The sequence below is a fragment of the Lemur catta genome, chromosome 1 (genome assembly GCF_020740605.2).
Source record: "Lemur catta isolate mLemCat1 chromosome 1, mLemCat1.pri, whole genome shotgun sequence".
Lineage (NCBI taxonomy): Eukaryota > Metazoa > Chordata > Mammalia > Primates > Lemuridae > Lemur > Lemur catta.
The window spans coordinates 112,712,527-112,728,786 of NC_059128.1; the positions used below are offsets into that span (position 1 = coordinate 112,712,527).

Genomic DNA, 16,260 nt, shown 5'->3' on the forward strand with positions numbered 1-16,260 from the left:
CTTCAAATTTGAGCAAGATTTGATTGCTTTTGAGGTTAGAAAAGGTCCCTGGACTTTAGGATCAGAGCAGGAGATTAGCAGAATGAGAGCTGCTTAGGTTTTGGTGCAAATGAAACCATGAGAAGATGATGTTGGACAATTAGGCAGATACCTCACAGGTGACCTAGTTTTGTCTGTCTTCGGCATGGCCTCACCTCACCACTATTTGCAAAACATAAACTAGGAGACTTCAGATTACCTGGGTGTCAACACCAAGGAATGACATCCAGTTCTTCCCTGGGTGTGAAGGAGAGTGAGGGAAGCTCTGCACTCGGGGAGCCCAGGAGGACAGTGAAGCTCCTGGCTCCTGTGCAGAAATGAGGGTCCTTGGGTCTAGGCTCAGGTGTGGACACCGATGTTGAGCGGGTGGTCACAGGCAGACTATTTGCGGTCTCTGTGGCCCTTGGGACTTCAATATCCAAAGTTCCTCATTAGTCGAACGCTTTGACTCTCATGTGATTACAGGGCAGCACAAATCCTAAAGGAGCAAGCCTGGGAGATGAAGAAGTTTGCTTTGGCTGTAACTCTCACCCTAAGAGGCCAAGTGGATGTTATTTTCTTCCCCAAATGATCCTTGGCTTATACCCGTTTCAAGTACTTTGTACATCTCAGCACACCTTCCTTCTGTCATTGTATTCTACTCTTTCTTTTTGGTATATTTAAAGGCAGCTGTATCCTAACAATAATATCAGGAAGACTGACACCACATTTAAGCTCATAAGTATGTTTATTTAAATATAGGTGCATATATATACATATATAAACTCTACAAATACAAGTGACAATATAATGAATGTATGCTAAAAATGTAAACACTAAGGGCTAATTCTATGGATTGCTTGTGATACGTTAATTATGCTTGTGCATATTATATTCAACAGTTACTAATATATTGTGAAATCAAATGCAGAATGGCATTTTTGTTGCTGTTGTTAACAGCTGTATTGCGATCTAACTGATATACAGTAAGTTGCATATATTTAAACTGTACAATTTTATATATTTTGATACCTCTCTCTCTCAGAAATCATCAAAATTCATAATGGGTATATCATCACCTGCAAAAAATTTCTTGTCTCTTTGTAGAACTCTTTTTTGCCTATGTTCTTTCACTGAGCATACTTGTTTTGAGATTCATCCGTTTTGTTGTATCAATAAGTTTATTACTTTTTATTATTGAGTAATATTCCATTACTTGGCTGTTCTATGGTTTGTACATTCATTCACCTGTTGATAGACAATTTTCAGTTTTGGACTACTATAAATAAAATGGCTATGAACATTTGTGAACAAATCTTTTGTAGAGATATACATTCTCATTTCTCTTGGGTGAATACTGAGGAGTGAAATGGTTGGATCATAAGGTCAGTGTAAGATTAACTGATTCAGAAATGGCCAAAGTGTTTTCTAACACGGCTGTGTCATTAAGTATCCTCACCAGCACTGTATGAGAATCCGGGTTCCTCGGCATCCTTGATAACATTTGGTGTTGTTAGTCTTTTTAATTATAGCCTGTCTAAAAGTGCATAGTCATATTCCTTGTGGTTTTAATTTGTGTTTCCCTAGAGACTAGCGGGGTTGAGCATATTTTCATGTGTTCATTTGCCATGTATGTCTTCTTTGGTGAAGTATCTGTTCAAATATTTGCCAGTTTTTTGGGTGATTTTTATTATTGAGTTTGTTTGTTTGTTTGTTTGTTTGTTTGTTTTTGAGACACAGTCTTGCTCTGTTGCCTGGGCTAGAGTGCTGTGGCATCAGCCTAGCTCACAACAACCTTAAACTCCTGGGCTAAAGTGATCCTCCTGCCTCAGCCTCCCAAGTAGCTGCGACTACAGGCATTCACCACCACACCCAGCTAATTTTTTCTATTTTTAGTTGTCTGACTAATTTCTGTTTATTTTTAGTAGAGACGGGGTCTTGCTCTTGCTCAGGTTGGTCTCGAGGTCCTGACCTCAAGGGATCCTCTTGCCTCAACCTCCCAGAGTGCTAGGGTTATAGGCGTGAGCCACAGTGCCGGGCCAGAGGAAACGGACTTGAATTTCCTAAGTTCCTTACCTTTAGCAACTTGGTGCTGGCTCATTCCCTCACTCTGAAATACTAGGAGCCTGCCATCCTCTTTTCTCATCTCTTTTTATACACATCCATCACGTATGCCTTCACCTCTGGACACACCTTTCCTCCATACTAGACCCTACACCTCTTTTTCTAGGTACCTTTAAAGGCACCCTATCCTAGCAAGCAATAGCAGTAAGACTTACACTACATTTCAGCTTACAATAAAATTAATTTATAAGTGTGTGTGTGTGTGTGTGTGTGTATATATTCCTGCATGAATAAAAGTGATAATAATAAAAATACCATTTGATCCAGCAATAGCACTGCTAGGCATCTACCCCAAAGAGCAAAAGACATTCTGTAATAAAGACATCTGCACCTGAATGTTTGTGGCAACACAATTCACTATTGCAAGGATGCAGAAACAACCCAAGTGCCCGTTAATCCATGAGTGGATTACTAAAATTTGGTATATGTATACAATGGAATATTACTCAATTATAACAAATGACAATGATCTAGCACCTCTTATATTTTCCTGGGTTGAGCTTGAGCCCATTATCCGCAGTGAGGTATCACAAGATCGGAGGAATAGCCTACACATGTACTCGCCATCAAATTGGCACTAACTGATCAACACTATGGTGCTCACACGGTAGTAATATTCTCCAGGGATTAGGTGGGTGAGGGGTGGGGTAAACTCACAACTAATGGACACAGTGTGCTTTGTAGAGGGGAAGAGCAAGCCTCTAAACCTCGCTTGGGTGAGGCAAAGACATAAAATGTAACCAAAACATTTGTATCCTTATAGTATCCTGAAATTTAAAAAAAGTGATAATATAGTCAGTATTCCGTAATAAATGGACCCTTGTGCTTCTAACTAAAACAAGTTTGGGGTTTGTTTGTTACCACAACTCACTGACTGGTGTGCTACAATTATTAAGACGTGTGATATTAGTGCAGGGATAGATTCCACTGCACTATTGTTCAGAAAAGAGAGTCCAAAAAATATCCACACATAAACAGTTTATTTATTGTTGAATGGGCATTACAGCCAATGCTAGAACTGTTTAATAAAAGGGCCAGACCATCAAATGAATTTACATTCCTGTCTCACATCAAAGGCAAAACAAAACAAACTCCAACGGTTTCATGCCTCAAACATAAAAGGCAAAACTATAGAACCTGTATTTTATTTTTAAATTATATATATTTATTTATGCCACTTTATTGGGGGGCAGAGGAGAGCAGAGAGAGGGCACGGCATCCCAAGGAAAGAGAAGGGGGATGCCAGCAGTGAGGCCAGGTGAGTGGCTTGCTGCTCTTACAGGGATGAAGAGAAAAATAGTTAATTGTTGTAAATTACTGTATCTGCTCCTTCTCTTCTTCTTAACTGCAAGCAGATAACAACGGAATCTGCTGTGTGAAACTGCTGCATCTTGTTCCCTTTGCTTTAGGGATAAAGTGACCTTGCCCTGAAGATATGATTTTGGGCTGGGTTTGGTGTCTGGAGATTGTCCCCCATGTTGTCATCCAGGAGCTTCTCAGGAACTCCTCCAGGCTATAGAAACAGACACTAACAGGAAGTTTTAGGCAATGGGTTTAGCAATTGTAAAAAATTTACATTTCCTTTTTTTATCTGCTGGGCTCCTTTGAGATGTTCAGAGCTCAGCAGGGCACCTGTTAGCTAGGTGGAGAGGGAGGGAGAGAGCTGATTTATTTCCGCTCAGGACACCCACCATCCTTTCAGGGACCACCTAGGTAATCCAGGACTCCTATGCAACGACCCTTTTCCCAAAGAAGTAACATTCGCCCTTTTGTCAAATAAGTTAATATTCACAAGTGAAAGCATTAGGATGTGGATATATAGTGTCAAGGGCTGACATTCAACTCAGGTGTCTTCTGGTTGACTCTCTAGAAAAAACTATTATCAGCTGAAACAGGGAAGGGCACTCAGTTTTTGGTGTCTGGGAATCACCTCTGGATATGACACTTGCATCTGCTGCAAGCACCCAGTGACCCTGAAAAAAATCAGTAGTATGGTGACACCACCAAATGGGGACTGAATAAAGCCCTCCTCCCTATTCTGGTTCATTTCCTACCTTTAGAGTCCTTGTAATGAAAGGTAACTCTCTTTATTGTTTGAGTACATTAAGAGTGAAACTTCCTTGGGAGTGACAGTCAGAGGAGTTAAAACAAAATAAAATGACAACAACAAAAAAAGACTTAGGGTTCCTTTTTTAAAATTGAAATCTTAAACTGATGGATTTTCAAACCGACAACGCTCAGATATCTTACAATCATCTCAAACCACTGAGCTAATCCAATTGTGCTAATTTTTAGATGATAAAACTGAGTATGGCAGATGCTAATGTTGTCTCAGAAGAATATGGTTTTCCAGTGATTGGCCCTGCTAATTGCTAAATTGGGCATAAAATCTCAGCTCCTTGGCTCCACTGCAGACCTACAGCTGGTGTGCAATTGACATGACGCTAATTATACAATAAGGTGGAAGATACAACAGGCTCACTTAGATCTTTTTCCTGAGCTACCCACCCTCTACAACTTTTCTTTTTCTGAGACTGACCTATAAAAAAAAATCAATCAGGCTCGGACTCTGATTCTATGACCCCGAGAAAGAAATTAAGTCTAGAGAATTGAAATCATTTGTTCATCATCACAGATCTAGATGTTAGGTAGATAGCGAGGGATTCCGGGTCTCCTAGGGACAAAAGTGGGTGCTGCTGCCCCCATCTGGGTCCTGCCCAAGGCTGATTCTCTGTGCTTAGGGGAGGAGGGAATATCCTGTGGATCTGTGGATCAGAACTTGGCGCGCCAGCTGCAAAAGATTGCAGAGGACTCGTTAGCCCATGGGCCAAGCCACATGGGTACCATAAAGTCTGGAAAGTGACCTAGAACCCACACGTGTAGTTAAGGCTCAGGTCCTGTGACTCCCAACTCTCCAATCAAAGTGGTTCCATGGTGACCTCTGAACCACGAGGGAGGTCCTTATCCAGGCATTATAAAACAAGATGCAGACCATAGCCAATGTCTTTTTCTTTGCCCTTCCTGTTGCCTGCCCAGCTGTGACAGTGGGTCCGGTCCTCATCCATGGCGTAGGTACCATGCTCTGTAAACTTATATCTTACTCTTGCCCTAGAATCCTATCTTTCTCTCCTTAATAAACCTCATTTTTGTGCTTACCTAACTGTGGCATGTCTGGTCATTCTTCAGCTGCAGACACGTGAAGAACCAACAGTTGCAGACTGAAACCTGACACAGACAAAAAAGCAAAGTCAGATTTCCAGCCAACGTAGAAACGTACTTAGTCCTTATGCCATCTAGACATTGTACAAGAACTTGGCAATGGAAGGTTCATACATTCTGGCTCACTGGGTGTTCTGTCACTTTGACTTGCTCTAGATACCCAAGTCCAAAACAAATGTCACATCACAGAAGAAAAGGTATCCTCCCCATAAGTTTCCTCAAGGTTTCCTTCATGTCTTTGTTCCTCAGACTGTAGATAAAGGGGTTTACCATTTGAGGGACCACAGAATACATCACTGAAGCCACTGAAGTCTTCCTGGGTGAGTCACTAACAGCAGAACTGATGTACACCCCCAAACTTGTCCCATAGAACAAGAACACCACAGAGAGGTGAGACCCACAGGTGGAGAAAGCTTTATACTTTCCACTTGCTGATGCCATTCTCAAAACAGAGGAGACTATTTGAGTATAAGAGAAAATGATCCCAGACAGAGGAACACCTCCAAATACACAAAATGCAAAATATATCAGGATGTTATTGATGAGGGTATCAGAACACGCAAGCCTGAGGACCTGGGCAAGTTCACAGAAGAAGAGGGGTATCTCCAGGTGCGTGCAGAAGGACAGCCGCAAGACCATGACACTGAGCAGCAGGGCATCCACGACACTGAGACACAGAGAGAGTAGAATCATCAGGCCACAGAGGCGGGCATTCATGATGACTGTGTACCTTAGGGGGTGACAAATGGCCACATAGCGATCATAGGCCATTGCTCCCAGGAGACAATTTTCCAAGCCAGCAAAAACCAAGACGAAGCAGACCTGGGTGATGCAGCCCACATAAGTGATGCTCTGGTCCCGAGCTTGGATGTTCACCAGCATCTTTGGGATAGTGGTTGTGCTTAAACCAATGTCAGCCAAGGACAGGTTGGAGAGGAAGAAGTACATGGGGGTGTGGAGGTGGGAGTCAGAGCTGACAGCCAGCATGATGAGCAGGTTTCCGAGCACCGTGACCAGGTACATGGACAGGAACAGGCTGAAGAAAAGGGGTTGCAGTTCTGGATCCTCTGTCAGTCCCAGGAGAAAGAATTCTGAAACAGCTATTAGGTTTCTGGGTTCCATGTTGTTGATGAATCTGACAAAAAAGATAAAGTGAAACACAATAAAATGTATGAACCAGCAGCATCACTTGGAAACATGTTAGAAATGCAAATTTTAGTTCCCAACTCCAGACTTCTTGTGGATACACACGGGGGATGAGAACCATCGGTCTGTGCTTTTGCAAGCTCTTTAGATTTTTTTTTTTTGATGCATTCTGCTCTTTCCTCCATTTCCTTTATTGAAAGAAGATTTTATTAAACTCTAAGTATGTTTCATGCATTGTTTTAAGTGCTGAGGATGAAACAAAGTCTAAGACGCGACTTGTCAATCAGAATTATCCTATGCCCTCAAACAAACACAAGGATGAGAATGAAGTTATGAGATCGGTATTCTAGAGCAACGGTTCCGAAACTTTGAACTGTCTCAGAACCATCCGGAGGCCTTGTCAAATGACAGGTGTGTACCATCACCCCTAGCCTTTACCCTTTACCTTTTATCATTTAGGTAAGGTGAAGTTACATCATGGATGTGAAATACACAGATTGGCAGAGAGTGAGTTTGAGCTCCAGTCATTGAACTACTGAGTCAACCCTCTTGACCAATCACTGTTAATGCCTCTCTGAAGAGTACAGAATTAGTATTTCTAATGATCACTCAGATCTCATAATTTACTTTTGTGATTTCAATATTTTCTTCCTGAGCAAAGCTCCAAGTCTTTCCCTTACCTTGAAGGCATGCTCACCTATCTACCCATGAAATTAGTTGTAGCAGGTGGATGGTAGCCTTCCAGGAGGACCTGAGCAAAGATTAAAACATGTGGCCTTTAAACTTGAAGTTCATAAGACTCTTTCATGGAAATTCAAGTCATCTCCTTTAGCAATTAATTTTTTTAATTTTTAATTTTTTTTTAAAGAAAGGTTTCCCTTTGTCACCCAGGCTAGAGTGCAGTGGCAAGATCATAGCTCTCTGCAGCCTTGAACCCTGGGCTCAAATGATCCTTCTACCTCAGCCTCCCAGGTAGCTGGGACCACAAATGTGCACCACCACACCCAGCTTATTTTTTTTTTATTTTTATTTTTTGTAGAATCAGGGTTTCACTATGTTGCCCAGGCTGGTCTCAAGTGCCTGGCCTCAAGCAAGCCTCCGCCTCCACTTCCCAAAGTGCTGGGAATACAGGTGTGAGCCACTGCACCTGACTTTTTAGCAATTAATTCTAACAGAAGATGGGGAACTGTATCTATGAGATTCTCTGTCTCATCCCAAGGAATTTTTTCCTTTAAGTTGATGGGTGCTATATCCTCTTTTTAGAAAGCAGTTAAGTGAGAGAAAGAATGAACTACAGCAACTCCTAAGAAAGCACATGAAAATAAAACCAATTTGTTGGTCTTCAGAAGATAGAGACTGATAACACGGACTTATAAGTTACTTATAAGATAATCAGGCACCCCAGCAGAAGTGTTTCTGCACAGCATTGGTCTCCCTCTCCGGGGGGATCAGAAGTAGCTCTGACGGCTTTTATGGTCTGGTGTAATATTAGACTCACACACTGTGAATTTAATCCAAGATCCAGCACTTGCTTTGTGAGTGGGGAAAAAAATCAACTGTATGAAAAGCCTGGGTGTCCTATTTGTATAAAAGAAACTTCATGATGGATGTATTCATTAGTCTGATTGTGATAATCATTTTACAATGTACACATATATCAAACCATCACGTTCTATACCTTAAATATAGACACTTTTTAATCATCAATTATACTTATAATGAAGGTGGAGAAAAAAACCTTCAGGGACATTTCATGATGAGAAATGAATAAAACCAAAGCAACCAACAAGGTGCTTGGCACATCAGGCCTGCACGCTTTTGTGTCTTTTTATTTTCCTGTCATGAATAATTGCACGTGGCACTCTTTACTCCTGAGAAGGAAATGATACCTTGGGTCAGTTGAGGAAAGAGACCATATTCCTAACAGGATAAATGCAAATATCAGGGAAGAGTTTATTTACTAAAACTCCTCCTGGGAATCTTGATCATGTAGAAAAATAAGGAAAGAAACATTGATGATATTGATATTCATGGGACCCTGGACTCACAGGACTTTTGGAGGCTGAGGCAGGAGGATGGCTTGAGGCCAGGAGTTCAAGACCAGCCTAGACAACATAGTGAGACTGCACCTCTACAAAAAAAATTTACAAAGTGTCTGAGTGTGGTGGTGTGTGCCTTATTCCCAGCCAATTGGAAGGCTAAGGTGAGAGAATCAGTTGAGCCCAGGAGTTGGAGGCTGTAGTGTGCTATGATCATGCCACTGCACTTTAGCCTGGTGACAGAGTGAGACTCTGTCTCTAAACAAAGAAAAAGACAAAAGAAAGGGAGAATAAAAAAGATAGACAGGAGGCTCATGGGAGTCTTGTTTCTAATCATCCTATGCATGTACTCTCTTCACTACTGCCCCAGAATTAAATTCTAGTAAAATTTGTGCCCTGATTTCCAAAGCATTAGCTAAAGGACTTTAGGTTAGCTAGGTGGCTTAAAAGGAATGATGCTCAACATCTCACCTGGATATTGGAGACGAATGATCTAGCCTCGGGAAGTGCGGACAGACTGAATGAGTCAACAGGGTGCTCTTGGTCATGAAGCATTATCTCTGGAAGGTGGCTCTGGTGTGGCTCCCTGACTAGGCAGGTGCTGTTAAGGGAGGGGGTCACAGGCTCACTCACAGCAGTCTCTATATCCCTGCGGGCTCAATATCCAAAGGTCCTCATTACAGCAGCTATTTTACCATCATTCTGATCCCCAGAGTGCGTATCCTTAAAGACCAAGACCATAGAAGTGAGGAATCCAGGATGGTAGAGACAGGGTGTGCACCATCCGATTCTTTTCATTGCTACCGCTCACCTCTGCTCCATGGATCTTGCACACCTACTACTTCCCTAATAAATACCAGTGTCCCTTTTAGTTACACACAAAGGCATTTCTGTCTGATGATATCAGGATGCCTGGTTCCCATTTTCAGTCTGAAAATATCTATCTATATATCTATCTATCTATCTATTTGTGAGTACATGTATGATGAGTCCAAATAACATACAGTTGACCAACACCAAACAACACCAGTTTGCACTGTGTGGATCCACTTATATGTGGATTTGTTTTTCAGTAAAAGTCATACTGAGTGTGCCTGTCTTTCCCACCTCCACTTCCCCCTCCTCTCTGTCTGCCGCTCCTGAGACAGCAAGTCCAACCCTCCTCTTCCTACTCAATGCAAAGATGATGAGGATGAAGACCTTTATGATGGTTCACTTCCACTTAACGAAATATATTTTCATTAAGAGTAAATACATTTTTGCTTTCTTATGATTTTTCTAATAACGTTTTCTTTAGCTTACTTTATTGTATGAATATGGTATGTAGTACATATAACATACAAAATATGTGTTTCATTGGAAGAATGAGTGGAAAAAAATATGTGTTAATTGACTTTTGATGTTATTGGTAAGGCTTCTAGTCAACAGTAGGCTATTAGTAGTTAAGTTTTGGGGTAGCCAAAATTAAACACAGATTTTCAACTGTGCAGGGGATTGGTGCCCCTAAGCCCTGCATTGTCAAAGGGTCAACTGTAATTACGAACATTAGCTAAGATATTGTAAAATTGCAAACATTAGGGTATCTCTTCTTAAGAGTCATTGAATATTTGCTGAACTATAAATTTTGTTCTTTATACTTTACAGGGTAAAACATAATATATTCTCCAATATATTATAATATATTCTCTTTGATCAATACTGACTGCCAAAAATATAGACAGGACCATTATTCCCTGTTTAGAGTTTAGTAAATACTTTTCCAGGTTTTGTCACAATGGTTTCAATGTACATTTTTCTTCACATTAGGAGACTTGAGTTGAAATTACGGTTCTTCCTTTTTAGTTGGGCATAATTCAATTACAAAATCATTGAAAGGCAGTAGTATAGAAATATGTTCATTCTCTCAGTATATTTGGATAGATTTATTTTTATTTGTTTATATTTCAAAATATTAAGGGGATACAAAGGTTTTTGTTACATGGATACCTTGTATGCTGCTTAACTCAGGGCTTTTAGTGTTCCTGTCGCCAGAATAGTGTTCATTGTACCTAATAGGTAAGCTTTTATCTCTCACCCCTCTCTCACCCTTCCCCCTTCTTGGTTTCCAATATTCTTTATATCTCTCTGTGCCCATGTGTTTAGCTCCCACTTATTAGTGAGAACATACAGTGTTTGGTTTTCCATTCCTGAGATACTTCCCTTAGGATAATGGTCTCCAGATACATCCAAGTTGCTGCCAATGACATTATTTCATTCCTTTTATGGCTGAGTAGTACTCCATGGTATATATATACCACATTTTCTTTATCCATTCAGGAACTGATGGGCACTTAGGTTGAATCACATCTTTTCACTTGTGAATTGTGCTGCGATAAACATTGGAGTACAGGTGTCTTTTTCATAAAATGACTTCTTTTCCTTTAGAGAGATACCCACTAACAGGATTGCTGGATTGAACAGCAAGCCTGCATTTATTTTTTCAAGGAATCTCCATACTGTTTTCCACGGAGTTTGTACTAATTTGCAGTCCCACCAACAGTGTATAAGCATTCCTTTCTCTCTGCATCCATGCCAACATCTACTGTTTTTTGATATTTTAATAGTGGTCATTATGACAGGGGTGAGGTGGCAGCCCATGGTGGTTTTATTAATAATTTGTATATCCCTGATGATTTGTGATTTTGAGCATTTTTTAAAATGTTTATTGGTGATTTATCTATCTTCTTTTGAAAAACTTCTGTTCATGTCTTTTGTTCACTTTCTGATTGGGGTTGTTTGTTTTTTTCTTTCTGATTTGTTTGAGGTCTTCATAGATTCTGGATGTTAGTCCTTTGTTGAATGTATAATTTGCAAATATTTAGATTTGGCTAGACTTCAACCATCTCTTAATAGGTAGAGAAGGTACTCCATGATAATATTTATTTTGAAACTTTTTATATTTAAGGACTTTACTATTATCATGTGTATCAATTTATTTTATAACCTGTTAACTCTGAGTTTCTAATTTTTAAGATATATTATTTGAAACATGACAAGATGGAATTCTAATGACTTTCTTCACCATCTTCACCCCTTCATTTTGAAAAAATGAATAATAATGTATACAAAGAAATCAATGGACTTATAAAACAAGGTAAAAGTTTATGTATACCACAAAGAGAATAGTAATGTATAAAAATAAGATAAAATGTTCTAGCCACCAAAAACAAATAAAATAGAACTCAAACATAACTTGATGAGTGGGCAGAAGCCCAGGGGTCTATAAATTTATGTCCATAAGCAAGAAAGCACTTACTCTTTCTAGGTAGTGAGAACTAAATGTTACAGGAGGTGACTCGTTGCCAAGAGCAGAGGTAGAACTTGTTATTTGAGAAATATGGGCCAACTCAAGTGTTGAACACTGCCTAAACTCATGACTGGGGACTTAGAACACCTGAAAATTTGAGAAAAGCCTCCTAGGAAGAATTTAGCCAAGCTGACTCTTGGATTGGGATGGATTTGTAATATTCTGCACATCATAGAGCAGCAGAAGTCAGCAAACTGAGTTCAGGAGTAGAGAACTGACTGCTGACTAGTGAGGACTAATGTGAAATTACTGGATGAGAAATCTGATCAAAGCCTGACTGGATTAACCTCTGAAATATCTGGGAGGAGAAGAATTGGAGAGAGTGAGTAGAGAGATCTCCTTTGAGGAGTTTTGCTATAAAAGGATAAGAGAATGAGACTATAGCTAGAGCAGGATGAGAGGACTCGAGAGGCTTTTCTAATTTTTTAAATAAAAATTCATGTGCATTTGAAGTCAGGATGTCACACTTTGCACTTGATCGTATGCCACCATGAGATGTGCCTTCTGTTTCCTTTTCTAAAATTTTTTTGGTGACAGAGTCTTGCTCTGTCGCCCTGGGTAGAGTGCAGTGGTGTCATCACAGCTCACTGCAGCCTCCAACTCCTGGGGTCAAGCAATCCTCCTGCCTCGGCCTCCCAAGTAGCTGGGACTATAGCCGTGCACCACCACACCTGGCCAAATTTTATATTTGCAGTAGAGACAAGGTCTCACTCTTGCTCAGGCCGGTCTTGAACACCAGAGCTCAAGTGATCCTCCTGCCTTAGCCTCCCAGAGTGCTGGGATTACAGGCGTGAGCCACTGCAAACAGTGGAGAGGCAATCTCTGAGTAGTATGGGATTAGGGCTACTGAAGGGTCAAAAAAATTCCACCACTTGCCATTGGAAAACTTCCACCTAAGTAAAGCCACAGATACTTTCCCCAATGTTCTAGGTCTTCAACACTCTGACCCCGTCATGGGTAGAGTCTAGCAAGTGACAACATCAAAACAGAGCTCACACTCAGGACCTGGCAATATGCTTCTGAAAACCGCAAGGCGCTATGAGTAATATTTTAATGACGCTTTCTTTTTATGAAATTGCTTGAGATTAAATCAATGTCTCCTAAAGTGATATCTTGCATATACTTTTTTAGCAAAATGGAGGCAAAGGAAGAAAGATGAAATATGTGGGGATTGAAAAAACTAAAAAAAGAAAGAAAGAAAAAAAGCAACAGTTTGTTAGCATGTCCTAACCTGAATTGCAGAATGAGAAAGACACATCTGCCCACACATGTGTCCAGGCTTCTTGGGTAGCTGTGGGAGTAACAAGAGGAAGAAGAAAGAGCATTGAGGAAAGTCCACCTAACACCTCAAAAGCCTTTACATTTATGGGACTGAAAACACTTGATACAAATTGCTTAGCAGGGAAGTTATACTTGGTAAATATGAAATCCTTGTTATTAGTATATAAGATTAGCAGGATAACTGATTGAAGAAATGAAATCTTATTTGAGGAATTGCATTTCTCTAAGACATCAATGATACAATTAATTTATTTAACTATGATTGTCTGTGTGAACTCCACCAGAAATGACTAAGAAACACAGCAAGATAAGATGACTAAAAAACGTGAAAACTCATTGGAAATCAACCAGGGGAGATGGGGGAGGAGGGGAGGAGAAAAAACCCTACCTCATGGGTACTAGGAACGCTATTTGGGTGATGGGTATAGTTACAGCTGGGACTCAAGCATTACAAAATCGATCATGTACCCTAAAACTTTTGTATCCCCTTAATATTTTGAAATTAAAAAAGTGAAAACCCAGACACATTCTTACAAAAAAATCAGTGAGAAGATTTCAAAGCAGATAAAAATGCCAGAAAAGGATTACCAACCTTTGCCCTGCCCACCTCATAAGTATTTATATTTTTAACATTACTCAGACCAGAAAAGGCAACTAATAAATGTAACAATAAAAGGAAACAAATTTAGTTGCTGAAGAATGTAGGAAAAATACATAAGACTATAGGTTTTCAAGACTATGAATATAGACAAAATATGGAACCCAATGATACCAGAGAAATTTTATTGAGTACTAACTAAGTTACAGACATTGTACTAAGTGTTTATACCGCTTACAGCGGTGGACTACACAACAGGCATTGCACACTCCATATGTTCAGGCTAAGGCTTTCCCCACACCAGGAATTAGATTAAGAAAAGGGTATATAATCCAATTTTCAGTAATAAGATTTGGAGGGGCTATGTTCTGGATGACTCTGCACAAAGTTAATCTTCAATAGACCCAAGGGAAATATGGTCAGATTTCTGTCTCTGCACCTTATGTCTGGGTGTGGGATTCCTGCATCTCTGCAGCAATACAAGTCTATGAGGGAAGCCATCCTAGCACAAAGCCACCCCATGGAGGATTAAATGAATTTTCCTCTACATTCTCTACCTCGGATGTCCTTGTAATACAAGATAATTCTCCTTTTTGTTTGTGAACTATTATAGTCTATTTGTCTTATTAGAAACATAGGCTTTCTCACTGATCAAGGTCAAATGTCTTACCAGCATCTCAAACCACTGAGATCATCTAATTATAGCAACATTTTAGGTGATGAGACTGAGTGTTGTGGATACTGGGGTAGGTGGCCCTGCACACATATGGTTTCCCAGTGACAGATCTTGAGAATTACCGATTCGAGGTACGAAAGAACATCTCCCACATTTCACAATAGCTTACATCTGGGGTGCAATGCACATGGCTGTAACTGCAGGGTGAGGCAGAATTGAATCTCTGCTATGATCCCAGCCTTGTTTATCCAACTTCTTCAACTATTCTTTTTTCTGAGACCATTCTGGCAGCATCACTATAACCCTTGCCTAGTGTTCAGTGTCCATGGACTCCAACCAAAGAAACTGAGCTTAGATAATGAAACCCAGTTTTGTAAAATCACGTAGCTGTACAGGGAGCACATGAGGTTTCAACCTCCAGTTTAAAATTTACTTACCCATTTTGTTATCTAGCTAATTTAGAAGAACACAGAGATGGAAGAGTCAGGCATTCTAGCGCACTCGGATTTCGATCCCTCTGACTCATTTTGAAACCCCGTCCGAAGCAGACAAGACAATCAGAGAAGAGAAGGTATTCTACCCATGAGTTTGCACAGGGCTCCCTTCATGTCCTTGTTCCTCAGGCTGTAGATGAAGGGGTTCAGTACGGGAGTGACCACAGTGTACATCACTGAAGCCACCGCAGTCCTCCTTGAAGAGTCAGAAACTGCAGAACTGATGTACACCCCCAAACCTGTCCCATAGAACAAGGAAACAACTGACAGGTGAGACCCACAGGTGGAAAAGGCTTTATACTTTCTGCCTGACGACGGCATTTTCAAAATGGAGGAGGCTATTTGAGTGTAAGAAAAAATGATGCCAGACAGAGGAATGCCACCTAAGGTGCAAGCTGCAAAATAGATCAGAAAGTTGTTGACGAGGGTATCGGAGCACGCGAGCTTGACGACCTCAACGACTTCACAGAAGAAAAGGGAGATGTCAAGGTCTGTGCAGAAGGACAGCCGCAGCAGCATCAGGCTGTGGAGCAGGGCATCCGCGGAGCAAATGGACAGGGAAAGCGAAACCAGAACACCACACAGGCTAGGATTCATGATGTCTGTGTACCTCAGAGGGTGACAGATGGCCACATAGCGGTCATAAGCCATTACTGCAAGAAGGAAACTTTCCAAACTAGCAGATACCAGAAGGAAGCACGTCTGGGTGAGGCAGCCTGCATATGTGATGCTCTGACTCCGTGTTCGGATGTTTGCCAGCATCTTTGGGACGGTGGCTGTGCTTAAACAGATGTCAGCGAGGGAGAGATTGGAGAGGAAGAGGTACATGGGGGTGTGGAGGTGGGAGTCCGAGATGACAGCCAAGATGATGAGCAGGTTTCCGAGGACGGTGACCAGGTACATGGACAGGAACAGGCTGAAGAGGACGGGCTGCAGTTCTGCATCCTGTGTCAGCTCCAGCAGAAGGAATTCTGAAACAGTCGTTTCGTTTCTGGATTCCATGTTGTTGTTGAATCTGATGAAAAAGATGGGAGAACGAGACTGTAAAATGTGCACTTTCCAGAGCAGCAGATGAAACATCAGCAGACAGAAACACCGTCTTTGCAAGTGAAGGAGACCTAGTGGAGAGGGATACAAAAGTCTTTTCTCTGTATAATGTTTTGTTGCTTTTGCAAAACCTGAAGCTTAAATAGCAGACTCTCAACAATGTAAACTCTGGAAAGGGTTAAGGAGTGATTATTTTTAATATTACATGATCCTTGGCTGGGTGCACTGGCTGACATTTGTGATCCCAGCACTCTGGGAGGATTGCTTGAGCT

The 16,260-nt window shown here is 40.9% G+C and overlaps 2 protein-coding genes across 2 annotated transcripts; both read right to left on the reverse strand.

Annotated features, from left to right (window-relative positions):
• Window positions 1-5,544: 5,544 nt before the first annotated feature.
• On the reverse strand, window positions 5,545-6,483 carry LOC123635755 (olfactory receptor 7G2-like). The gene has a single exon (XM_045548246.1). The coding sequence runs from the start codon at window positions 6,481-6,483 to the stop codon at window positions 5,545-5,547; it is 939 nt and encodes a 312-aa protein (XP_045404202.1).
• An 8,521-nt stretch (window positions 6,484-15,004) lies between these two features.
• LOC123635763 (olfactory receptor 7G2-like) lies at window positions 15,005-15,943 on the reverse strand. The gene has a single exon (XM_045548258.1). It carries the CDS (start codon window positions 15,941-15,943, stop codon window positions 15,005-15,007), a length of 939 nt encoding a protein of 312 aa, XP_045404214.1.
• Between the last annotated feature and the right edge of the window lie 317 nt (window positions 15,944-16,260).